The sequence below is a fragment of the Pseudophryne corroboree genome, chromosome 3 (genome assembly GCF_028390025.1).
Source record: "Pseudophryne corroboree isolate aPseCor3 chromosome 3, aPseCor3.hap2, whole genome shotgun sequence".
Classification (NCBI taxonomy): domain Eukaryota; kingdom Metazoa; phylum Chordata; class Amphibia; order Anura; family Myobatrachidae; genus Pseudophryne; species Pseudophryne corroboree.
The window spans coordinates 234,434,633-234,461,232 of NC_086446.1; the positions used below are offsets into that span (position 1 = coordinate 234,434,633).

General features: G+C 47.3%; 1 protein-coding gene across 9 annotated transcripts in view; it reads left to right on the forward strand.

The window, feature by feature from the left end:
• Nucleotides 1-26,600, forward strand: part of SULF2 (sulfatase 2) — a 663,681-nt gene that overhangs the window by 543,697 nt on the left and 93,384 nt on the right. For all 9 annotated transcript variants that reach the window (XM_063958903.1, XM_063958897.1, XM_063958899.1 and 6 more), the window contains one exon: nt 19,683-19,833. In XM_063958903.1, coding sequence (XP_063814973.1) covers nt 19,683-19,833 — 151 coding nt within the window. The remainder of the gene's footprint in view (nt 1-19,682; nt 19,834-26,600) is intronic.

The following is a 26,600-nucleotide window of genomic DNA, read 5'->3' on the forward strand; positions in this document are numbered from 1 at the left end:
AGCTGGACCAGCCCGAATCAGGTATGTCTTCTACATGCTGGGTGAAGGTCTCCACTGCAGCTTTTAGTGACTCAAAATGAATCCCACGCATCCTGTACTTGATTTGTGGGAACGCAAAGAAATCGCAGGGGGCCAGGTCTGGTCTGTACGGTGGATGACAAAGCTCCTGGCTTTGTTCATGGGCCTGAAAATCCACCACTTTCCTGGACTTGTGGGCAGAAGCATTGTCGTGATGGAGAAGGGTACCATGGACGTGATTTCTTCCAGCACTTGCGACAGCCATTGGTTGATGTACCAGTACCCAGTGACAGTGTGTTGCTGCATGAGTGGTATGGTAGCTGCATGATAACTCTTGGCCATAAAAACAGCCACCATCTGCTTGGCCCACACTGCGCTGTTGTCGGAACTTCTGTGGTGGCGCACCTCCAACTGGGGTCCACTGGGTTTTTTTGTCTCAGGGTTGAAACTGTAGATCCAGGATTCATCGTCACTGGTTATCTCTCAGACAGTTAGTGGGATATAATGGCGTCCGAGATGGCTGGAGGTGCTGGATGCTGGTCAAGCTTGGATGTTTTTTTTAAAGGGGCAATGGCAAAACCATGCCTTGTAAGTGATTGCCCCTTTAAAAAAAACTATTTGAGATCGAGCGACATCCCACACCTCCGGTGATCTCGGACGCCATTACATCACACCAAGAGTTTGAGCGACCGCCATCAATCCTTGCCAGCATGTTGTGGCACCAAGTCTGAGCCTCCTTCTGCTCTTGAGTCAGCTGATGGGGCTCCCATTGTACAGAAACTTTGCTCAAGTCAAGCTTTTTGTGGAGTATCAAGTGGATGGATCCCAATGAGATGGCTGTCTCCTCTAACTGGGCCATAGTCATCCTGGTGTCCAGCTTCACTTTCAGCAATATTGTCCTTGTGATAGCGGACACAGGTCAGCAGCAGCGCTCCTTGCCTTCTAGGGAATGTCTCATGTGCTGAGATTCTGCAAACCACTCAAACACAATGGTTTGGGACAGTGCTTCTCCCCACAAGCAGCTTTCAGTCTGTCAAAACTCTCCTGCTGTTGCAAACCACTCTTGTTGTCATAGAAGATCATGGCTCTCCAGTGGCTTCTCTTGAGCTCCATAATGAGTTTGTGAAGAAAGTGATCGTGCTGACTTCTTCGTTGAACAGTACTGCTTATATGTGGTTCTCGGCATTGACATTTCACAAATACTTAAATCAGAGATTACTGTTCACAACCAGGCAGTAAGATTGTGTCTACTCTTCCTAAGCACTGCACATCTGGAAACTTATTGCGCACCCCTCATATATTGGACACTGACACAATTTTTGTAATGTTAACTGTTTACCAAAACATATTTAAGTTATATAATATAATTTCAAAGTGCAGAATATCATCTTTGATTTGAGGATATTCACATCGAAATTGGAAGAAAGGTTTAGGAATTATAGCTGTTTAATATGTAGCCCCTTCTTTTTCAAGGTGCAAAATAAATTAGAAAATTGATTCAAAAGCTGTTTAATGGACAGGTCGGTATCCGTTCACATGGTCGACCATGTTATGGTCGACAGTTATTAGGTCGACCACTATTGGTCGACATTGACATGGTCGACATGGACACATGGTCGACACATGAAAATGGTCGACACATGAAAAGGTCAACATCAGTTTTTTAACTTTTTTTTCTTTTGGGGAACTTTTCCATACTTTACGATCCACATGGACTACGATTGGAACGGTAAAGTGTGCCGAGCGAAGCGGTAGCGGAGCGATGGCTCCATGCCCGAAGCATGGCGAGCGAAGCGAGCCATGCGAGGGGACGCGGTGCACTAATTGGGGTTCCCAGTCACTTTACGCAAAAAACGACACCAAAAAAGTTTAAAAACTCATGTCGACCTTTTCATATGTCGACCTTTCATGTCCCGACCATTTTCATGTGTCGACCATGTGTCCATGTCGACCATGTCAATGTCGACCAATAGTGGTCGACCTAATGACTGTCGACCATAACATGGTCGACCATTCATACCGGAACCGGACAGGTCTGGGCTATTAATTTGTTATTTCTTCACCAATTAAACAGGCAAATGGTCTGGAGTTGATTCCAAGTGTGGCATTTGTATTTGGAATCTGTTGCTGTGAACCCACAACATGCTGTCAAAGGAGCTCTCAATACAAGTGAAATAAGTATTCCTTAGGCTGCAAAAACAAACAAAATCCATCAGATATAGTGGGAACCTTAGGAGTGGCCAAATCAACAGTTTGGTTCATTCTGAGAAAAATAAACAAAAAACGTACTGGTGAGCTTGGCAACACAACAAGGCATGGCCATCCATGATAGATAACAGTGGTGGATGATCGCAAGATCCTCTCTGTTGTAAAGAAAAAAAAAACACTTAACAACTGTCAGTCAAGTGAAGAATACCCTCCAGGAGGCAGGGATGTTACTATCCAAGTCAACCATAAAGACAAGACCTCACAAAACCAAATACGGAGGGATCACGACAAAGTGCAAACCCTTCATATGCCACAAAAATAGAAAGGCCAGCCCAGTTCTGGAATAGCATTCTTTAGACAGATAAAACTAAGATCAAGCTGTACTACAATGATGGAAATAAAGTATGGAAAATGTTTGGTATGGCTCATGATCCAAAGCATACCAATACTTCTGTAAAACACGGTGCAGGCATTGTGATGGCTTGTTCCTGTATGGCTTCCAATTGCACTGGGTCACTTCTGCCTTCTGTCACATTGATGATGTGACAGAAGGCAGAAGTATCCGGATGAATCCTGAAGTGTATAGACATATACTGCTTTACTCAAATTCTGCAAAGATGATAGGACGGTGCTTCACAGTACAGATCAGAAATGATCCAAAACATACTGCAAAGTAACCCAGGAGGCAAAGAAATGGAATACACAATGGGCGAGTCAATCACCTGATCTCAACCCGATTGAGCATACATTTCACTTGCTGAAGATAATACTAAAGGCAGGAAGACCCACGAACAAACAGCAACTGACGACAGCTGCAGTAAAGGCATAACAAAGGAGGAAAACCAGCATTTGGTGATGTCCATGGGTTCCAGACTTCAGGCAGTCATTGCCTGCAAAGGTTTCTTGACAAAGTTTAAAAAATTTATATTTTACAATTGTTAATTTGTCCTATTACATTTGAGTCTGTAAAAATAAGGGACTGTGTATAAATTGGGTACAATTCCTAAATGTTTTCATACCCTTGGATTAAAGCTGAAAGCACTTCAATTGCATCTCCTTTGTTTAATTTCAAATCCATTGTGGTGGCTTACAGAGTCAAAATAAGGAACTTGTGTCAGTGTCCAAATATATATTGTCCAAACTGCATTGTAATGGATTAGAAATAAAGATTATACATTTTATTCAACATTTCCTCTTCCTTTAGAATACATCAAGAGTTAGAAACCTCTTTTCTTTACTACTTTACAGTCTTCAGTCAGGATCTGTGGTAGAACATCTCAGAAAATATTGACTTGATATGGGGGGTGATTCAGACCTGATTGTAGATGTGTTAAATTTAGCACATCTACGATCAGTTTCACTGACATGCGGGGGGACACCCAGCACAGGGCTAGTCCGCCCCGCATGTCAGGCCCTGCCCCCCCACACACAGATACGAAAGCAACGCACGTTGGTGATGCTTTCACACCCACCAAGTAGCTCCCTACCTGCACTGCTTAGCTGCACTGGTAGGTGGCTACCCGCCACATTCTGGGTCGCAGCGGCTGCGTGTGATGTCATGCAGCTGCCCGCCCCCGCAACTGTCCGGACGCGCCTGCATTGTCCAGACCGCGCACCACCAACGGTGTTCTAATGCCATTGGCACTCCCGCCCCGCGACCACCTCTGCCTGTCAGTCAGGCAGGGGTGAACGCACCAGTGAGTTGCTTTCGCACAACGCTTAGGGCTTCAGAGTGCCATCACTGTTGATGCAGCGATCAGTTCTGAATTACAGTAGGCCCATGGTTTTTTCTTTTCACAATATTCATTTAGATAAGGGATTGAACAGTTTTCGAAAATGTATACTGTACTAATATTATGGATGGTGTAATGGTTAGCATTACTGCCTCACAGCACTGAGGTCATGGGTTCGATTTCCACCACGGCCTTAACTGTGTGGAGTTTGTATATTCTCACCATGCTTGCATGGGTTTCCTTGGGGTACTTCAGTTTCCTCCCACAATCCAAAAATATACTGGTAGGTTAAGTGGCTCCGTGGAAAAAATTTACCCTACTGTGTAAGTGTGCGCATGTACCTGTGTTTATGGCAGACTAGATGGGCCAAGTGGTTCTTATCTGCCGTCAAATTCTATGTTACTACAAGTTCGCATGTGCACTCTCCATCTGTCAAAAGCGCTGGATATTACTCTTTATTTCAAAACAAACCACATACACAGCTGCTGCATAGTAAATCTCCAAATAAGGCTTTTCTGGTCATTTTGTGATGGGACAATTCAATCATATTTACCAGAATAGTTCCTAGTGTCCAGGTTCTGGGTGTCTGTTGTTAGTCTTGTAATATTCGCATTAACGTGTACTCCTTGCATTCTATATAGTGAGACCCTCCAGTTTTGGTGACCACTTAGGTAACCAAAATCCAGACATTGAGGATGAAAATCACTTTTCAACAAAAGATGCTTTGGTGTATCCTTCCCCTGTCCTTTTTCCTGTTACTGCAATTACACATAGTGGGGCTTAGTCGCAGGCAAAGTGGCTGTAACTGAAGCCCGATTTACTACCTCATGCTAATAACAAAACAAGCAAACCAAGAGAGTACTTTTTCTTTTTCTATTCTTGGTATACCTTATACTAATGTAAACATTCGTTCAAGTAATGTGGGGTTTGTGTGTGTGTGCAAGAGGAAACCCGTTGATTTTACCAGTGGCGTGCGGTGAGGTCAGAGGCTGGTGAGGCACTACAGCCATAATGTCCGCCGAATCTTGCCGATGACCCCTACCGCCGCCGAGCCAATGCCCGCTACTGCCACTGAGCCGAGGCCTGCTGCCACCGCCAATGGCTTACAAACTAGCCCACCATCAACTGACCCAACCCTCCGCCACTAATTTGCACCTCAGTCCGATGCCGCCAATGCCCGCTGCCTGCCTGCTCATCATACTTGTGATTGTACATTTTTATAGAAAAAAATAAAAATTAGTGTTTGGGAAGGGAGTGGGAGGAGGACATGAATGCAATTTTGTTGTCCAGGGCTTCCATTAACTTAATGGAGAAGGATCTGAATGGGTTAAAAAATGTAAAAAAAAAAATGCGTGAGGTCCCCCTTCCTAAGTATAACGAGCCTCGGGCTCTTTGAGCCGGTCCTGGTTGTTTAAATACTGGGGAAAAATTGGACAGGGGTTCCCCGTATTTAGACAACCAGCACCGGGCTCTTAGACCGGATCTGGTTCCAAAAATACGGGGGACAAAAGATGTAGGGGTCCCCCGTATTTTTAAAACCAGCACCGGACTCCACTAGCCAGGGACATAATGCCACAGCCGGGGGACACATTTATGTAGGTCCCTGCGGCCGTGGCATTACCCCCCAACTAGTCACCCCTGGCCGGGGTTAACTGGAGGAGTGGGGACCCCTTAAATCAAGAGGTGTCCCCCCTCCAGGCACCCAAGGGCCAGGGGTGAAGCCCGAGGCTGTCCCCAGCACCCCTGGGCGGTGGGTGCCGGGCTGATAGCCATAAGTGTGTATAAAACGAATATTGTTTTTTGTTGTGGAACTACAAGGCCCAGCAAGCCTCCCCCGCTTGCTGGTACTTGGAGAACCTCAAGTGCCAGCATGCGGAGAAATAACGGACCCGCTGGTACCTGTAGTTCTACAACAACAAAAATACCCAAATAAAAACACAACACACACACCGTGAAAGTAAAAATTTATTAAAACACACTTACACACTCACACATACTTACCTACATCCCACGCCGGTCACGTCCACTTATCCATGTAGAATCCAATAGGTGGTTCCTGTAAAAATGAGAGAGAGATTACTTACCTACATCCCACGCCGGTCACGTCCACTTGTCCAGTAGAATCCAATAGGGCCGGTACCTGTAAAAATGAAAATTATACTTACAAACAAAGTAATCCACAGGAGGAGAGAGAGAAATGAATGAATATTATACACTCGCTGACGCGGGAGGACGTTAGCACAGACAGGGGAGAGTGCTGCTGCTAGCTGGGATGATGGAGCAGGCTCCCCCAATAGTTGTGAGCCTAGTAGCTGTACCCCTAGTAGCTTTGCCCCCTGTAGCAGTGCCCCCAGTAGCAGTGCCCCGAGTAGTTGTGACTCCTGTAGTTGTGCCCCCAGTTGCTGTGCCCCTTGTAGCTGTGCCCCCTGTAGCTTTGCCCCTTGTAGCTGTGACCCCTGTAGCTGTGCCCCTTGTAGTTGTGCCCCCAGTCGCTGTGGCCCCTGTAGCTTTGCCCCCAGTCGCTGTGCCCCCAGTAGTTGTGACCCCAGTCGCTGTGCTTTGCCCCTAATAGCTTTGCCCCTAATAGCTGTGCCCCCTAGCTGTGCCCGAAGTAGTTGTGCCCCCTGTCGCTGTGCCCCCAGTCGCTTTGCCCCCAGTAGCTGTAACCCCTGTAATTGTGCCCCCAGTTGCTGTGCCCCTTGTAGTTGAGCCCCCCAATTGCTGTGCCCCTTGTAGTTGTGCCCTCCAGTTGCTGTGCCCCCAGTTGCTGTGCCCCTTGTAGTTGTGCCCCCCAGTTGCTGTGCCCCTTGTACTTGTGCCCCTTATAGCTGTGCCCCTTGTTGTTGTGCCCCCCAGTTGCTGTGCCCCTTGTTGTTGCGCCCCCCAGTTGCTGTGCCCCTGTTGCTGTGCCCCTTGTTGTTGTGCCCCCCCGTTGCTGTGCCCCTCTTGCTGTGCCCCTTGTTGTTGTGCCCCCCAGTTGCTATGCCCGTTGCTGTGCCCCTTGTTGTTGCGCCCCCCAGTTGCTGTGCCCCTTGTTGTTGCGCCCCCCAGTTGCTGTGCCCCTGTTGCTGTGCCCCTTGTTGTTGTGCCCCCCTGTTGCTGTGCCCGTTGCTGTGCCCCTTGTTGTTGCGCCCCCCAGTTGCTGTGCCCCTTGTTGTTGCGCCCCCCAGTTGCTGTGCCCCTGTTGCTGTGCCCCTTGTTGTTGTGCCCCCCAGTTGCTGTGCCCCTTGTTGTTGCGCCCCCCAGTTGCTGTGCCCCTTGTTGTTGTGCCCTCCAGTTGCTGTGCCCCTCTTGCTGTGCCCCTTGTTGTGCCCCCCAGTTGCTGTGCCCCTCTTGATGCCCCCAACACAAACACATAAAATAAAAAAAAACACACACACACATACTTACCGCTCCTGCAGCGCTGTCCTCCGTCCGTCCGCCGTCTCGTCTCTGCTGTACTATGGGAGAGACGTCATGACTCATGACGTCTCTCCCATAGTAGCGGCGCTGGCTGCAGCGGGCGCCCACACAGCCCACAGCGCCTGCTGCAGCCGGGAAGGGGGTGATTGGACAGCGGATCCAGCACTGGATCCGCTGGGCCAATCACATCTGGGGCACTGACAGGGGCGTGCATTCATCGGGGCTGAATGCACGCCCCTGTCATTGCGACACCAGTATAGGTGCTGCTTGTCCATTCATTTTCAATGGGCTTTCACAGCCCATTGCTGCGCCCCGCCCCCCGCTGCCCGGAGTTTTAGTGTTAGCAGCGGGAGGCACCTCTCCCGCTGCCTCCCACCCTCACAAGCAGCCACAGGGGGGGAATTATTAAAATAATGAAAAAAGATATTGATAACAGACTCTGTTATAAATATCTTCTTTTTATTATTTTAATCATTATGACAGGGGAGGCACTGCCTCCCCTGACTGCACGTCCCTGGATTTGACGCCGTCTGCAGCAACCATCATTAGTATCTGCACTTGACCAGCACCATGATAGGTGTAAGGGATATGTTAGAAACAATTGTCCCTTCCCCCTCGCACAGAGCTTTTGTTACACATTCATGAGTCTCCCATGACACCCCCCTTCCCCAAGTCCCCTATTTCACAGACAGACTGGCCAAGTCCATAATGCATACTGATTTATGCATGCAGATTTATTAAGCTCGGTGAACTGATAAATTGGAAGGTGATAAAGGAGCAGCCAGTCAGCTCCTAACTGTCATTTTTCAAACCCAGCCTGTGACATGGAAGTTAGGATCTGATTGGCTGGTCCTTTATCACCTTCCACTTTATCACTTCACCGAGCTTAATAAATCTGCCCCACTGTGAGGAACTGAGGTCTGTGACAATTAATATAGGGGGTAATTCCAAGTTGATCGCAACAGGATTTTTGATAGCAATTGGGCAAAACCATGTGCACTGCAGGGGAGGCAGATATAACATGTGCAGAGAGAGATAGATTTGGGTGGGGTGTGTTCAATCTGCCATCTAATTTGCAGTGTAAAAATAAAGCAGCCAGTATTTACCCTGCACAGGAACAAAATAACCCACCCAAATCTAACTCTTTCTGCACATGTTATATCTATCCCCCCTGCAGTGCACATGGTTTTGCCCAATTGCTAACAAAGATCCTGCTGCGATCAACTTGGAATTACCCCTATAGCTATGTCTCATTTCCCATGTCAAATATGTACTTTTTATACGCATATCCGTATACATTCAATTCGTCTGTTTGTTCATTCTCCATAACATGTCCAATGCTGCTCACCCAATACTGTGTTTACATCAACCTAAATATTGTTAATATATGCAATTGTGTTATGTTATCTGTTACCCTTTAGATAATGTATTTATGTTAGACCTATAGTTTCCTATTGTTTTCATAAACCACAGCGGACACTCAAAGGTTGAGTCATCTAAGGTACCATTGTCCATGTTTGTTTACTCCCTATTGTCCAAAAGTGAGCTGACCAGACAGCTGACTGATGTAATCACCTTGATTAGAATATGTATTGTATTCCAATGCTGTAAGATCCTAAGACACAGGTCACACACAATATGAAGCTTCTGGGGGTATAAGTAGAGCTACCCAGAGAGCTGAAGGGGGATTCTTTGATCCCAGGCTAAGAGGTAATATTCTGCCAGGGATCTGCTTGGGGACCTATTATATTGGATTTATCTGGGACTCTGTATTGCTAGAAGAGACTCTTTGCTCCCAGACTAAGAAGTAATGTTCTGTCAGGAGATTGTGGTGGGAATTGTCATGTGGAATTGGATTACAGAAGTGTGCTGAACTGTGTTATAATTATAACCTATTCTGTCAATAAACCCGGGTTGGTTTTTCATCTACCACCAAGCTTGAGTGATTTGGAACCTGATATCATCACATTTGGCGGCAGCGGTGGGATCACTCAAGACACCAGCAGAAAGGAATAAACCACAGCAGGCAATGGAATCCGCCCCGCTATGCTACCGATACAACAAGAAGGGAGTACTGCAAGAACTGTGTCATGCAAGAAACATTGTATTCAACACAGTGGATACCAAGGGGTCCCTAATTGGAAAATTGGCTCAATGGGACTTTGAGCACCCTTGTGATGAGGAGGAAGAGGAGGATATTGTCCAGGACTCAGCGGAGGGGACCAGTAATGGAACCAGGGCAGTGGAGGTTGTGGATGGAAGTTCGTCAGCATATCGGTAGGCTGGGAAGCCGGATATGTTATGTATATTTACCAAGATGCAGTCCATATGGGAGTATTGCAATGAAGCTCAGTGGGTAAACAGCAGGTGGTGGGTATCCAGCATACAGGACAAGTTGTGTCATCTGGGGAATGCGTTCATGCACTGCAGAAGTGAAGGAGCCACATGGAATCTGCTGGGGGAGTCAGAGTTTGTGGAATTCAGGGAGGAAATGATCGCCACAGTGGCCCAAATGACACAAAGGATACAATATACAGAGACGGAAGGGCAAGTGCAGAGTAAATTGTCTACCCGGACAGAGCCAGAGGAAGTGGCATTGGATCGGGGGCCCCTGGATACCCCAGCATGGCAAGACCAGTGTTACAGGGTGGATGCTGAAAGGCACCATCTGCAGCAGCTTCTCCCATACCCAAGGGAAGAAGTTGCCCAGTGTTCTATACGGAAGGAAGCACGCGTTGAAGTGAAGAAAGCAGTGATCACAATCCAGGCACCCCAGGAGGAACTGCACTACAACTTCCCTTTTGCTGAGATGGAAGATGAGGACTTAGTGAGAGAGTGTCAAGAACTGTCTGCCCAGTATGTTACACTGGAAAAGGATGACCTTGACCAGGTGGATGCATGGAAGCACTGTCTGCAACACGTTCTCTTCTCCCTGGGGGAATGTCACAGTGAAACACTCTGTGACCAGCCTGTGCTGTGTTACAACTGGCCAATTGCGGGCTTGGAGGATATAGAAACCATTGCAGAGTGCCAGCGAGACATTGAGGAAGAAGTCGCCACTATCACCCAACCACCACTCGAGCAACAGAGCCTCCAAGGGAATCCTTCAGGTGAGCGCCAACCAGTCCTGGCTACTGAGCCATTTACAGTGTTGTGTTTGGGGGAGGGGGGATTGGCTTTTGAGGGAGAAGACCTGGACAGGGATCAGTCAGTCCTGTTAGTCTCTCTGCAGCCACATGTGGAATTACCCGTGGGAACAGTGAAAGTGGCTTTTGAGGGGGAAGAGTTAAGAGACAAATTGTTGGATTTTGCTACTTCCCTGCAGCCAATGTTCAATTTGTCTTTGGCAATAGGGCAGGAGCCCCAACATGTTACTGACATTGGACAGATTTTGGGCATGCAATCCGAGATTTTTGGCATGCAATCGCCGGTGTAGGAGCATAAGGCAAAAATGTCGACTTACCTGCGGTAGCCGCCGAAACTAACGCATCCAGCCCATCAACAAACAAGGCCTCACCTTTATACGGGAGAGCCTCCATATTACTTTTGGAATCTGCATCAGCATTCCACTGGCGAATCCACAACGCCCTCCGAGCCGATACTGCCATGGTAGCGGTTCTTGATCCCAAGAAACCAATATATTTTATGGTTTCTAGTACGTACGCAGCAGCGTCTTTGATATGACCTAATGTTAGGAGTATCTCGTCTCCATCTATTGTGTCAATGTCTAATGAAAAGTTTTCTGACCACTTTTCAATAGCACTACTCACCCACTCACAGACAATGGTAGGCCTGAGTAGTGTCCCATTGGCCACATCAATAGATCACCTCACTCACTTGCAGTCTGTCGGCTCCTTAAGTGAAGCCATTCCAGGCGCAGGGAGAAACACCTTTTCTCTTTTATGACAGGGCCCTGTCTAAAATGCGGGGTGACTCCCACCTTTTTTGGAAAAAGGTAAGCTGCCTGAATTCCTTTTGGGAATCTGAAATTTCTTTTCAGGTAAAATCAGACTCCCTCCAAGAGACTGTTCAACTCCTAAGGTGGAGGGAAAATTACATCACTTCTTTACTAAAGTAAACCCTCTCCTTGTGGTAAAAGAGGGGGCTTCGTAACTTCTAACACCTCCTTTATAGCTAAAACATGTTTTGAATGCTTTTTTTTTTGCTAACTTAGGACCTATTCCCCTGGAATCACTAGTGTCGACACAGGAATCAGAGTCCGTGTCAGTATCAGTTTGTACTACTTGTGCAAATTTGTATGTAACCCAGAAAGGTCCCTGTGGATGAAAGGCAGAACTATTAAAAATCACATCTTCAACAGATTATTTTCATTTTCTGTATGAGATTCAGTCCAACCTCTTACTGATATGATTCACAATATCAAGTGACCTTTCACCCAGTCAGGCTCTTGGTGTCATATTACACCTCTGTGTCCCTAACATGTCTCCACAGAGTTCCCTGCCACAGACATGTCACACACGTGCACAACCACACCACAGACACATTTCGGGACTTATAGGGATTTGCCTGTTCACAACCCAGCGCCAGTAACACAATGTCTGTGAACACAAAATGCCCACTGACATGCAGCGCTTTTATAATGTTAATCACACAATTTTCTCTATCGTCCTAAGTGGATGCTGGGGTTCCTGAAAGGACCATGGGGGATAGCGGCTCCGCAGGAGACAGGGCACAAAAGTAAAGCTTTTACAGGTCAGGTGGTGTGTACTGGCTCCTCCCCCTATGACCCTCCTCCAGACTCCAGTTAGATTTTTGTGCCCGGCCGAGAAGGGTGCAATTCTAGGTGGCTCTCATAAAGAGCTGCTTAGAGAGTTTAGCTTAGGTTTTTTATTTTACAGTGATTCCTGCTGGCAACAGGATCACTGCAACGAGGGACAGAGGGGAGAAGAAGTGAACTCACCTGCGTGCAGGATGGATTGGCTTCTTGGCTACTGGACATGAAGCTCCAGAGGGACGATCACAGGTACAGCCTGGATGGTCACCGGAGCCACGCCGCCGGCCCCCTCACAGATGCTGAAGCAAGAAGAGGTCCAGAATCGGCGGCTGAAGACTCCTGCAGTCTTCTTAAGGTAGCGCACAGCACTGCAGCTGTGCGCCATTTTCCTCTCAGCACACTTCACACGGCAGTCACTGAGGGTGCAGGGCGCTGGGGGGGGGCGCCCTGGGAGGCAAATGAAAACCTTTAAAAAGGCTAAAAATACCTCACATATAGCCCCAGAGGCTATATGGAGATATTTACCCCTGCCTAAATGTACTAAATAGCGGGAGACGAGCCCGCCGAAAAAGGGGCGGGGCCTATCTCCTCAGCACACGGCGCCATTTTCTGTCACAGCTCCGCTGGTCAGGAAGGCTCCCAGGTCTCTCCCCTGCACTGCACTACAGAAACAGGGTATAACAGAGAGGGGGGGCAGAATAAATGGCAATATATTAATATAAAAGCAGCTATAAGGGAGCACTTAATCATAAGGCTATCCCTGTCATATATAGCGCTTTTTGGTGTGTGCTGGCAGACTCTCCCTCTGTCTCCCCAAAGGGCTAGTGGGTCCTGTCTTCGTATAGAGCATTCCCTGTGTGTCTGCTGTGTGTCGGTACGTGTGTGTCGACATGTATGAGGACGTTATTGGTGTGGAGGCGGAGCAATTGCCAAATATGAGGATGTCACCTCCTAGGGGGTCGACACCAGAATGGATGCCTTTATTTGTGGAATTACGGGATAGCGTCAACTCGCTTAAGCAGTCGTTTGCCGACATGAGGCGGCCGGACACTCAATTAGTGTCTGTCCAGGCGCCTCAAACACCGTCAGGGGCTGTAAAACGTCCCTTGCCTCAGTCGGTCGACACAGACCCAGACACAGGCACTGATTCCGGTGGTGAAGGTGACGAATCAACCGTATTTTCCAGTAGGGCCACACGTTATATGATTTTGGCAATAAAGGAGATGTTACATTTAGCTGATACTACAGGTACCACTAAACAGGGTATTATGTGGGGTGTGAAAAAACTACCAGTAGTTTTTACCGAATCAGAAGAATTAAATGACGTGTGTGATGAAGCGTGGGGTGCCCCGATAAAAAACTGCTAATTTCAAAGAAGTTATTGGCTTTATACCCTTTCCCGCCAGAGGTTAGGGAGCGCTGGGAAACACCTCCTAGGGTGGACAAAGCGCTAACACGCTTATCAAAACAAGTGGCGTTACCCTCTCCTGAGACGGACGCACTTAAAGATCCATCAGATAGGAGGATGGAAAATATCCAAAAAGGTATATACACACATGCAGGTGTTATACTACGACCAGCTATTGCGACTGCCTGGATGTGCAGTGCTGGGGTAGTTTGGTCAGAGTCCCTGATCGAAAATATTGATACCCTGGACAGGGACAATATTTTACTGTCGTTAGAACAAATAAAGGATGCATTTCTTTATATGCGTGATGCACAGAGAGATATCTGCACACTGGCATCACGGGTAAGTGCTATGTCCATTTCGGCCAGAAGAGCTTTATGGACACGACAGTGGACAGGCGATGCGTAGAGGAGTTATTTGAGGTCGGTCTATCGGATTTGGTGGCCACGGCTACGGCCGGGAAATCCACCTTTCTACCTCAAGTCACTCCCCAACAGAAAAAGGCACCGACCTTTCAACCGCAGCCCTTTCGTTCCTTTAAAAATAAGAGAGCAAAGGGCTATTCATATCTGCCACGAGGCAGAGGACGAGGGAAGAGACAGCAACAGGCAGCTCCTTCCCAGGAACAGAAGCCCTCCCCGGCTTCTACAAAAGCCTCAGCATGACGCTGGGGCTTCGCAAGCGGACTCGGGGGCGGTAGGCGGTCGTCTCAAAAATTACAGCGCGCAGTGGGCTCACTCGCAGGTAAATCCCTGGATCCTGCAGATAATATCTCAGGGGTACAGGTTGAAATTAGAGACAGAGCCACCTCGCCGTTTCCTGAAGTCTGCTTTACCAACGTCCCCCTCAGAAAGGGAGACGGTTTTGGAAGCCATTCACAAGCTGTATTCTCAGCAGGTGATAGTCAAGGTACCTCTTCTACAACAAGGGAAGGGGTATTATTCCACTCTATTTGTGGTACCGAAGCCGGATGGCTCGGTAAGGCCTATTCTAAATCTGAAGTCCTTGAACCTATACATAAAGAAGTTCAAGTTCAAGATGGAGTCACTCAGAGCAGTGATAGCGAACCTGGAAGAAGGGGACTTTATGGTATCCTTGGACATCAAGGATGCGTATCTCCACGTTCCAATTACCCCTCACACCAGGGGTACCTCAGGTTCGTTGTACAAAACTGTCACTATCAGTTTCAGACGCTGCCGTTTGGTTTGTCCACGGCACCTCGGGTCTTTACAAAGGTAATGGCCGAGATAATATTTCTTCTTCGAAGAAAAGGCGTATTAATTATCCCATACTTGGACGATCTCCTAATAAGGGCAAGGTCCAGAGAACAGCTAGAGATGGGTTTAGCACTATCTCAAGAGGTGCTAAAGCAGCACGGATGGATTCTGAATATTCCAAAATCCCAATTAATGCCGACAACTCGTCTGCTGTTCCTGGGGATGATTCTGGACACAGTTCAGAAAAAGGTTTTTCTTCCCGAAGAAAAAGCCAAGGAGTTATCTGACCTGGTCAGGAACCTCCTAAAACCAGGAAAGGTGTCTGTACATCAATGCACAAGAGTCCTGGGAAAAAATGGTAGCTTCTTACGAAGCAATCCCTTTCGGCAGATTCCATGCAAAGGGATCTGTTGGACAAATGGTCAGGGTCGCATCTTCAGATGCACCTGCGGATAACCCTGTCGCCGAGGACAAGGGTATCCCTTCTGTGGTGGTTGCAGGAGGCTCATCTATTGGAGGGCCGCAGATTCGGCATGCAGGATTGGATCCTGGTGACCACGGATGCCAGCCTGAGAGGCTGGGGAGCAGTCACACAGGGACGAAATTTCCAGGGAGTGTGGTCGAGCCTGAAAAAGTCTCTTCACGTAAGCATTCTGGAACTAAGAGCAATCTACAATGCTCTAAGCCAGGCGGAACCTCTGCTTCAAGGAAGACCGGTGTTGATCCAGTCGGACAACATCACGGCAGTCGCCCATGTAAACAGACAGGGCGGCACAAGAAGCAGGAGGGCAATGGCAGAAGCTGCCAGGATCCTTCGCTGGGCGGAGAATCACGTGATAGCACTGTCAGCAGTATTCATCCCGGGCGTGGACAACTGGGAAGCAGACTTCCTCAGCAGACACGACCTTCACCCGGGAGAGTGGGGACTTCATCCAGAAGTTTTCCACATGCTATTAAACCGTTGGGTAAAACCAATGGTGAACATGATGGCGTCTCGCCTCAACAAAACACTGGACAGGTATTGCGCCAGGTCAAGAGATCCGCAGGCAATAGCTGTGGACGCGCTGGTAACACCTTGGGTGTACCAGTCGGTATATGTGTTTCCTCCTCTGCCTCTCATACCAAAGGTATTGAGGATTATACGGCAAAGAGGAGTAAGACTAGTGGCTCCGGATTGGCCAAGAAGGACTTGGTACCCGGAACTTCAAGAGATGGTCACGGACGATCCGTGGCCTCTACTTCTGAGAAGGGACCTGTTTCAGCAGGGTCCTTGTCTTTTTCAAGACTTACCGCGGCTGCGTTTGACGGCATGGCGTTGAATGCCAGATCCTAAAAGGAAAAGGCATTCCAGAAGAAGTCATTCCTACCTTGATAAAGGCAAGGAAGGAAGTCACCGCGAAGCATTATCGCCGTATTTGGCGAAAATATGTTGCGTGGTGCGAGCAGCGGAGTGCTCCGATGGAGGAATTTCAACTGGGTCGTTTTCCTACATTTCCTGCAATCAGGATTGTCTATGGGTCTCAAATTGGGATCTATTAAGGTTCAAATTTCGGCCCTATCAATATTCTTCCACAAAGAATTGGCCTCAGTCCCTGAGGTCCAGATTTTTATCAAAGGAGTACTGCATATACAGCCTCCTGTGGTGCCTAAGGTGGCACCGTGGGATCTAAATGTAGTTTTAGATTTCCTCAAATCCAATTGGTTTGAACCACTAAAGAATGTGGATTTGAAATATCTCACATGGAAAGTGACTATGTTACTGGCCCTGGCTTCGGCCGGGAGAGTATCTGAACTGGCGGCTTTGTCTTATAAAAGCCCTTATTTAATTTTCCATTCGACATAGGGCAGAGCTGCGGACGCGTCCGCATTTTCTCCCTAAGGTGGTATCAGCGTTTCACCTGAACCAGCCTATTGTAGTGCCTGCGGCTACAGACGACTTGAAGGACTCCAAGTTGTTGGACGTTGTCAGAGCCTTAAAAATATACATTTAAAGGACGGCTGGAGTCAGAAAATCTGACTCGCTGTTTATACTGTATGCACCCAACAAGTTGGGTGCACCTGCTTCTAAGCAGTCGATTGCTCGTTGGTTTTGTAACAAAATTCAACTTGTACATTCTGTGGCAGGCCTGCCACAGCCTAAATCTGTTAAGGCCCATTCCGCAAGGAAGGTGGGCTCATCTTGGGCGGCTGCCCGAGGGGTCTCGGCATTACAACTCTGCCGAGCAGCTACGTGGTCAGGGGAGAACACGTTTGTAAATTTTTACAAATTTGATACCCTGGCAAAGGAGGACCTGGAGTTCTCTCATTCGGTGCTGCAGAGTCATCCGCACTCTCCCGCCCGTTTGGGAGCTTTGGTATAATCCCCATGGTCCTTTCAGGAACCCCAGCATCCACTTAGGACGATAGAGAAAATAAGAATTTACTTACCGATAATTCTATTTCTCGGAGTCCGTAGTGGATGCTGGGCGCCCATCCCAAGTGCGGATTATCTGCAATACTTGTACATAGTTATTGTTAACTAATTCGGGTTATTGTTTAGGAAGCCATCTTTCAGAGGCTCCTCTGTTATCATACTGTTAACTGGGTTTAGATCACAAGTTGTACGGTGTGATTGGTGTGGCTGGTATGAGTCTTACCCGGGATTCAAAATCCTCCCTTATTGTGTACGCTCGTCCGGGCACAGTACCTAACTGGAGTCTGGAGGAGGGTCATAGGGGGAGGAGCCAGTACACACCACCTGACCTGTAAAAGCTTTACTTTTGTGCCCTGTCTCCTGCGGAGCCGCTATCCCCCATGGTCCTTTCAGGAACCCCAGCATCCACTACGGACTCCGAGAAATAGAATTATCGGTAAGTAAATTCTTATTATATAGCACCAAATTCACTGTGGGCCCCCCCCCCCTGTTTTACACCCTGATACTTGTTCAGTAGTGGAGGAGGACCAGCGTTGTCTCTGCAGCCTGAGGAGAGAGCGAAAATGGCGCTGAGCAGTGTGCTGGCTGACTGAGGAGGAAGCTCCACTCTTCAATGGTGTGTTTCTCCTCAGCTTTTATGAGGTCATTTTTTATACTGGCGGGGGTAGGACTGTGCCTCAGCAACTTGTGCCCCTTATTTATGCCAGTTTCCATAAGTTTCATGCTGCCCAGGGCGCTCCCCCCCCCCTGCGCCCTGCACCCTGCAGTGCCTGTGTATGTGTGGGCAACATGGCGCGCTACGCTCCCGCCAGTCGCGCGGTACCTTTAGCCGTAACTTTCTTGATTGAAGATCTGTCTTCTAACACTCACCTGTCTTCTGACATCTGGCTCTGCGAGGGGGGTGACGGCGTGCTGTTGGAGTGAGCATCTAGGCACGGCTAGCGTTCAGTTCCCTTCAGGAGCTAATGGTGTCCTGTCAGCCAGAAGCAGAGCCAGGAAACTCTTTAGGAAGTTGGCTCCTACTTCTGCCCCCTGAGTCCCACGAAGCAGGGAGACTGAAAATAAAAAACCTAACATAAGTCTTTTCAGAGAAACTCAATAGAGCTCCTCTGGAGTGCATCCAGTCTGCCTGGGCACATTTCTAAAACTGAGGTCTGGAGGAAGGGCAAAGAGGGAGGAGCCAGTCCACACCCATTGAAAAGTCTTAAAGTGCCCATGGCTCCTGCGGAACCGTCTATACCCCCATGGTACTGAAGTGGACCCCAGCATCCTCTAGGACGTATGAGAAATATTGTTAATATATGCAGTTGTGTTATGTTATCTGTTACCCTTTAGATAATGTATTTATGTTAGACCTAGTTTCCTATTGTTTTCATACACCACAGTGGACACTCAAAGGTTGAGTCATATAAGGTACCATTGCCCATGTTTGTTTACTCCATATTGTCCAAAAATGAGCTGACCAGACAGGGTGGCTCTCTGACTGATGTAATCACCCTGATTAGAATATGTATTGTATTCCAATGTTGTAAGATCCTAAGACACAGAGGTCACACACACCCCAGCAATATGAAGCTTCTTGGGTATAAGTAGAGCTACCCAGAGAACTGAAGGGGGATTCTTTGATCCCAGGCTAAGAAGTAATGTTCTGCCAGGGATCTGCTTGGGGACCCATTATATTGGATTTATCTGGGACTCTGTATTGCTAGAAAAGACTCCCTGCTCCCAGACTAAGAAGTAATGGGGGTCATTCCGAGTTGTTTGCTCGTTGCCGATTTTCGCAACCGAGCGATTAAGGCAAAAATGTGCATGCGCATGGTACGCAGTGCGCATACGCTAAGTATTTTAGCACAAAACTTAGTAGATTTACTTGCGTCCGAACGAAGAATTGTCATCGTTGAAGTGATCGGAGTGTGATTGACAGGAAGTGGGCGTTTCTGGGCGGAAACTGACCGTTTTCTGGGAGTGTGCGGAAAAACGCAGGCGTGCCAGGATAAAACGCGGGAGTGTCTGGAGAAACGGGGGAGTAGCTGGCCGAATGCAGGGCGTGTTTGTGACATCAAACCAGGAACGAAACAGGCTGAGCTGATCGCAGTGTAGGAGTAAGTCTCGAGCTACTCAGAAACTGCTAAGAATTATTTATTCGCAATTCTGCTACTCTTTCGTTCGCTATTCTGCTATGCTAAGATCCACTCCCAGAGGGCGGCGGCCTAGCGTGTGCAATGCTGCTAAAAGCAGCTAGCGAGCGAACAACTCGGAATGACCCCCAATGTTCTGTCAGGAGATTGTGCTGGGAATTGTCATGTGGAATTGGATTACAGAAGTGTGCTGAGCTGTGGTATAACCTATTCTGTCAATAAACCCCGGTTGGTTTTTCATCTACCACCAGGCTTGAGTGATTTGGAACCCGATATCATCACACATACATTTGCTTCTGTTCATGCTGTCTATGCAGAAACTTACCATTTGTGTGCAACTCAGTATCAGGCCAATTTTCCATGTTTGTTGTGGGAAACTATTCACTAAATACAGCTTTCTTGTCTTTCAGAACCCCTAGCTACAACTATGCGCCGAACCCAGACAAGCATTGGATAATGAGATATACAGGCGCAATGATGCCTATTCACATGGAATTCACCAATATGCTCCAGCGAAGGCGTCTGCAGACACTAATGTCAGTGGAAGATTCAATGGAGAAGGTACAGTTTACATACATATGTTACAGCAATGATACTGGAGGAGACGTGTGAGGCCCATATGTGTATAATACTTCTATCTCCTTATTATAGATGTCTGTACTTTTAGAAATAGGTGCATATCAATACTGTTTATGGTGATTCATATACTATTATGGTATCTATATACTATTTACAGATGTGTCCTCGTATACCTAACTTAAATACTTCATGCAAATTGGCTGGCACACATAAACCGTGTAATGTAGTATAGTAATGACTTCTTTAAATTTGCATTTTACTTGCACCACAGATGCAGCAAAACACCACTCCGTCATCGCCAAACACACAGGAATACGTTTTAAAAGTATACAGATAAAGCACAATGGAACTTGGAGTAAAAAAAAGAACTTGATGCATTGTAGCACTTCGTATACAGAGTCAGACTAATTTGCACCAAGATTTACTGTACATATGTTGCATATCAAATGAATCAGTGCAGTCTCGTAAAGTGGTTTTGTTGCGTAGAAAAAAAAAGATGCTTTGCACAAGCCATGGCGCATCAAGAAGGGCTGGTTGGCGCAACTGCAGCAATAGTGTATGAAGACACATCTGTACTGTGACTTGTACTTGAATACATAAGCGTTTCTATAATGAGTGCAACGGGTGTGGTTTACATGGGCCACCGCACACCCTGCACCCATATATTATACTTACCCCTCCGGAGTCAAACGGCTGCCCATTTCCGAATGATCTGCGCATGTTCACTGGAGATGTACCCGGGAACAAGGCGCAGGCGCCATGTTCCTGGAGACTTGCCCATGTGCAGTAGACTATGGCATAGTGCTTGAGTCTACTCGCTGCCAGAGAGTGCAATGGAGGCTGTGCGCCTTGAGTATTCCACCCAATCTGATTGTCTGCATCTTACACTGTATATCTCTTTTAGAAAATACAATACAGTATAGGTTTGCCGTTGATAATAAATCTTCAGTCACATTAAGAGAAAACTGTTACGAGCATTAAATGGGCTGGTTTATAGGTATGACTAAAAGGATACATTAAAATGTATAATATCTAAAAGAAACACACCTGTTTAGTAACCTGTAAGAGGAGTACTGCTGACTGCAGTCCTCCCAGCTTTCACCTAGTATTCTAAGCCGCCAGCAGTTCGGAGACTCTTCATCTTCCTCTTACATCTGTCGTCCTTTTTCGTGGTATCGTACACTCATTTCTCAGTGCCCTCTCTACACAAGTCTGGTCTCTATAATGGAACACATGCTGTTCATTAGGTGCCAGCTAATAAGTGATTTTGATCAGGCATTTGAGAGTAGAAGTGCCACTTACAGCAAATGCAGACGTGAGCAAGTATTTGTATCATCTCTAAAAGGAGAATTAATAAACAGAACTGTGAATTTTGGACATGCGATACAAATGTGCCTATTTTGTTAAATGTATTGCTTTTTAAGATGTTTAATAGGTTTTGGATTTGTTCACTGCTGTATTCATAGCCTGACTTTTATTATTTTATTGTTCCATATTTTATTTTTTTTCCATTTTTTATTCCATTTTCTAATAAGGATTGAGAATTGCATTAAAAGTATTTTATTCCTATAAATTATTAGCAGGCGGCCCCAGAGGCAGCTTAATCTTTTCTATTCTGCACTAATGTTTTATTAATCTGCAAAGCAGACAGTTTACTGTTTTTATTTACTGAGTTAATAAAAGTGATGCAAATTCTGGCTCTTCACACGGCAGCAGAAACATGTGTGGAATATTGATTTCATCGTGTATCAGAGATAATTCTGCTTTCTGCTCCAGTATGTGGAGGTGTTTAGCATGTAAAAGTTAAATGTTGAGGGGTTTTTTTTTTTTAAAAACCCTCTGATAACGTTTCGTACTGTATGTGCAGGAAACTTTATTGTAAATTGTATTTCAAGGCAACTAACTGTGAGATAAGGCAGGTCCATTTAAACATCCTATGATCTCCTGTTATTGTTAGAGGTAAACGAATTGGATCTGAATTGTTGAAAGTCATCCATGGTTTAGTCAGGTGGTTCTGAAAGTAGGTACCGTGGCACCATGCGTTGCTTTGAGTACTTGCAGGAGTTCCCTGGGTTGGTGGACCAAGACCAACCCGAAATCTTTATGGTCAATGTGATAGACAAACCCAGTGCTTGTGGCTGTATGGGCAAACAAAAGCAAATCCTGTCCCTCACCACATAACTGAAACAAAAAATGACATAGAAACGCAGTTTACTTAATGTAATATATTTTTTACATTTTTCAATAAGAATCTTTTGGCCTACGGGTGCCTTTAAAAACAATTCTGATAATCTAGGGCGCTGTCATTCACAAAAATTTGAGAACCACTGATTAGTTATTTCTATCTGTGATTTGTACTATTCATTTAGTGAATATGAGTTCAATTAAACAAAAACAAGGAGCAGATTTATTAACCTTTTTTTTTAACTAAAATAATGTGAATAAGGGTGTTTTCTCTGACGTCCTAGTGGATGCTGGGACTTCCGTAAGGACCATGGGGAATAGCGGCTCCGCAGGAGACTGGGCACAAAGTAAAAGCTTTAGGACTAGCTGGTGTGCACTGGCTCCTCCCCCTATGACCCTCCACCAAGCCTCAGTTAAGATTTTGTGCCCGGCCGAGAAGGGTGCAATCTAGGTGGCTCTCCTGAGCTGCTTAGAAGTAAAAGTATACTTAGGTTTTTTATTTTCAGTGAGTCCTGCTGGCAACAGGCTCACTGCAGCGCGGGACTAAGGGGAGAAGAAGCGAACTCACCTGCGTGCAGAGTGGATTGGGCTTCTTGGCTACTGGACATTAGCTCCAGAGGGACGATCACAGGTTCAGCCTGGATGGGTCCCGGAGCCGCGCCGCCGGCCCCCTTACAGAGCCAGAAGAGCGAAGAGGTCCGGAGAAAGCGGCGGCAGAAGACGTTCCTGTCTTCAGATAAGGTAGCGCACAGCACTGCAGCTGTGCGCCATTGCTCTCAGCACACTTCACACTCCGGTCACTGAGGGTGCAGGGCGCTGGGGGGGAGCGCCCTGAGACGCAATAAAACTTGATAAAAACCTTATGTGGCTAAAGAAATGCATCACATATAGCTCCTGGGCTATATGGATGCATTTAACCCCTGCCAGTTTTCCAGAAAAAAGCGGGAGAAAAGGCTGCCGTGAAGGGGGCGGAGCCTATCTCCTCAGCACACAAGCGCCATTTTCTTTCACAGCTCCGCTGGAAGGACGGCTCCCTGACTCTCCCCTGCAGACTACACTACAGAAACAGGGTAAAACAAGAGAGGGGGGCACTATTGGCAGCTAATATATAATACAGCAGCTATAAAGGGAGTAACACTTATATAAGGTTATCCCTGAATATATATAGCGCTCTGGTGTGTGCTGGCAAACTCTCCCTCTGTCTCCCCAAAGGGCTAGTGGGGTCCTATCCTCTGTCAGAGCATTCCCTGTGTGTGTGCTGGGTGTCGGTACGATTGTGTCGACATGTATGAGGAGGAAAATGATGTGGAAGCAGAGCAATTGCCTGTGTTAGTGATGTCACCCCCTAGGGAGTCGACACCTGACTGGATGGTTGTATTTAAAGAATTACGTGACAATGTCAGCACTTTGCAAAAAACTGTTGACGACATGAGACAGCCGGCAAATCAGTTAGTGCCTATTCAGGCGTCTCAGACAGCGTCAGGGGCGCTAAAACGCCCGTTACCTCAGATGGTCGACACAGACCCAGACACGGATACTGAATCCAGTGTCGACGGTGAGGAGACGAACGTAATGTCCAGTAGGGCCACACGTTACATGATCACGGCGATGAAGGAGGCATTGAACATTTCTGACACTACAAGTACCACAAAAAAGGGTATTATGTGGGGTGTGAAAAAACTACCCGTAGTTTTTCCTGAATCAGATGAATTAAATGAGGTGTGTGATAAGGCGTGGGTTTCCCCCGATAAAAAACTGCTGATTTCTAACAAATTATTGGCACTATACCCTTTCCCGCCAGAGGTTAGGGCACGTTGGGAAACACCCCCTAGGGTAGATAAGGCGCTCACACGCTTATCAAAACAAGTGGCGTTACCGTCTCCTGATACGGCCGCCCTCAAGGAACCAGCTGATAGAAGGCTGGAAAATATCCTAAAAGGTATATACACACATACTGGTGTTATACTGCGACCAGCAATCGCCTCAGCCTGGATGTGCAGCGCTGGAGTGGCTTGGTCGGATTCCCTGACTAAAAATATTGATACCCTGGATAGGGACAGTATATTATTAACTATAGAGCATTTAAAGGATGCATTACTATATATGCGTGATGCACAGAGGGATATTTGCACCCTGGCATCAAGAGTGAGTGCGATGTCCATTTCTGCCAGAAGGGCGTTATGGACGCGACAGTGGTCAGGTGATGCAGGGAGGAGTTATTTGGGGTCGGTCTATCAGACCTGGTGGCCACGGCAACGGCTGTAAAGTCCACCTTTTTACCCCAGGTCACCTCTCAGCAGAAAAAGACACCGTCTTTTCAAACTCAGTCCTTTCATTCCCATAAGAACAAGCGGGCAAAAGGCCAATCATTTCTGCCCCGGGGCAGAGGAAGAGGAAAAAGACTGCACCAGGCAGCCTCTTCCCAGGAGCAGAAGCCCTCCCCCGCTACTGCCAAGTCTTCAGCATGACGCTGGGGCTTTACAAGCGGACTCAGGCACGGTGGGGGCCCGTCTCAAAAATTTCAACGCGCAGTGGGCTCACTCGCAAGTGGACCCCTGGATCCTGCAGGTAGTATCACAGGGGTACAAATTGGAATTCGAGATGTCTCCCCCTCGAAGATTCCTGAAGTCTGCTCTACCAACGTCTCCCTCCGACAGGCAGGCAGTATTGGAAGCTATTCACAAGCTGTATTCCCAGCAGGTGATAATCAAGGTACCCCTCCTACAACAGGGAAAGGGGTATTATTCCACGCTGTTTGTGGTACCGAAGCCGGACGGCTCGGTGAGACCAATTTTAAATCTAAAATCCTTGAACACTTACATAAAAAGGTTCAAGTTCAAGATGGAATCACTCAGAGCAGTGATAGCGAATCTGGAAGAAGGGGACTATATGGTATCTCTGGACATCAAAGATGCTTATCTCCATGTCCCAATCTTCCCTTCTCACCAAGGGTACCTCAGGTTTGTGGTACAAGACTGTCATTATCAGTTTCAGACGCTGCCGTTTGGATTGTCCACGGCACCACGGGTCTTTACCAAGGTAATGGCCGAAATGATGATTCTTCTTCGAAGAAAAGGCGTCTTAATTATCCCTTACTTGGATGATCTCCTGATAAGGGCAAGGTCCAGGGAACAGTTAGAGTTCGGAGTAGCACTGTCTCAGGTAGTGTTACGTCAGCACGGGTGGATTCTAAATATCCCAAAATCACAGCTGATTCCAACAACACGTCTACTGTTCCTGGGGATGATTCTGGACACAGTCCAGAAAAAGGTGTTTCTCCCGGAGGAGAAGGCCAGGGAGTTATCCGAGCTAGTCAGGAACCTCCTAAAACCAGGCCAGGTGTCAGTGCATCAATGCACGAGAGTCCTGGGAAAAATGGTGGCTTCTTACGAAGCGATTCCATTCGGAAGATTCCATGCAAGAACGTTTCAGTGGGATCTGCTGGACAAATCACACAGGGAAGAAATTTCCAGGGCTTGTGGTCAAGCATGGAAACGTCTCTTCACATAAATATCCTGGAACTAAGGGCCATTTACAATGCACTAAGTCAAGCAAGGCCTCTGCTTCAGGGTCAGTCGGTATTGATCCAATCGGACAACATCACGGCAGTCGCCCACGTAAACAGACAGGGCGGCACAAGAAGCAGGAGGGCAATGGCAGAAGCTGCAAGGATTCTCCGCTGGGCGGAAAATCATGTGGTAGCACTGTCAGCAGTGTTCATTCCGGGAGTGGACAACTGGGAAGCAGACTTCCTCAGCAGACACGACCTCCACCCGGGGGAGTGGGGACTTCACCCAGAAGTCTTCCAACTGATTGTAAACCGTTGGGAAAAACCAAAGGTGGACATGATGGCGTCCCGTCTCAACAAAAAACTGGACAGATATTGCGCAAGGTCAAGGGACCCTCAGGCAATAGCGGTGGATGCTCTGGTAACACCGTGGGTGTACCAGTCGGTGTATGTGTTCCCTCCTCTGCCTCTCATACCAAAAGTACTGAGAATCATAAGAAAGAGAGGAGTAAGAACTATACTCGTGGCTCCGGATTGGCCAAGAAGAACTTGGTACCCGGAACTGCAAGAGATGCTCACGGAGGATCCGTGGCCTCTACCTCTAAGAAAGGACCTGCTCCAGCAGGGACCTTGTCTGTTCCAAGACTTACTGCGGCTGCGTTGACGGCATGGCGGTTGAACGCCGGATCCTGATGGAAAAAGGCATTCCAGATGAAGTCATCCCTACCCTGATCAAAGCCAGGAAGGATGTAACCGCGAAACATTATCACCGCATTTGGCGAAAATATGTTGCGTGGTGTGAGGCCAAGAAGGCCCCCACAGAGGAATTTCAACTGGGTCGTTTCTTACATTTCCTGCAAGCAGGACTGTCTATGGGCCTAAAATTAGGATCCATTAAGGTTCAAATTTCGTCCCTGTCGATCTTCTTCCAGAAAGAACTGGCTTCAGTGCCTGAAGTTCAGACGTTTGTCAAGGGGGTACTGCATATACAGCCTCCTTTTGTGCCACCAGTGGCACCTTGGGATCTCAATGTAGTTTTAGGGTTCCTAAAATCACA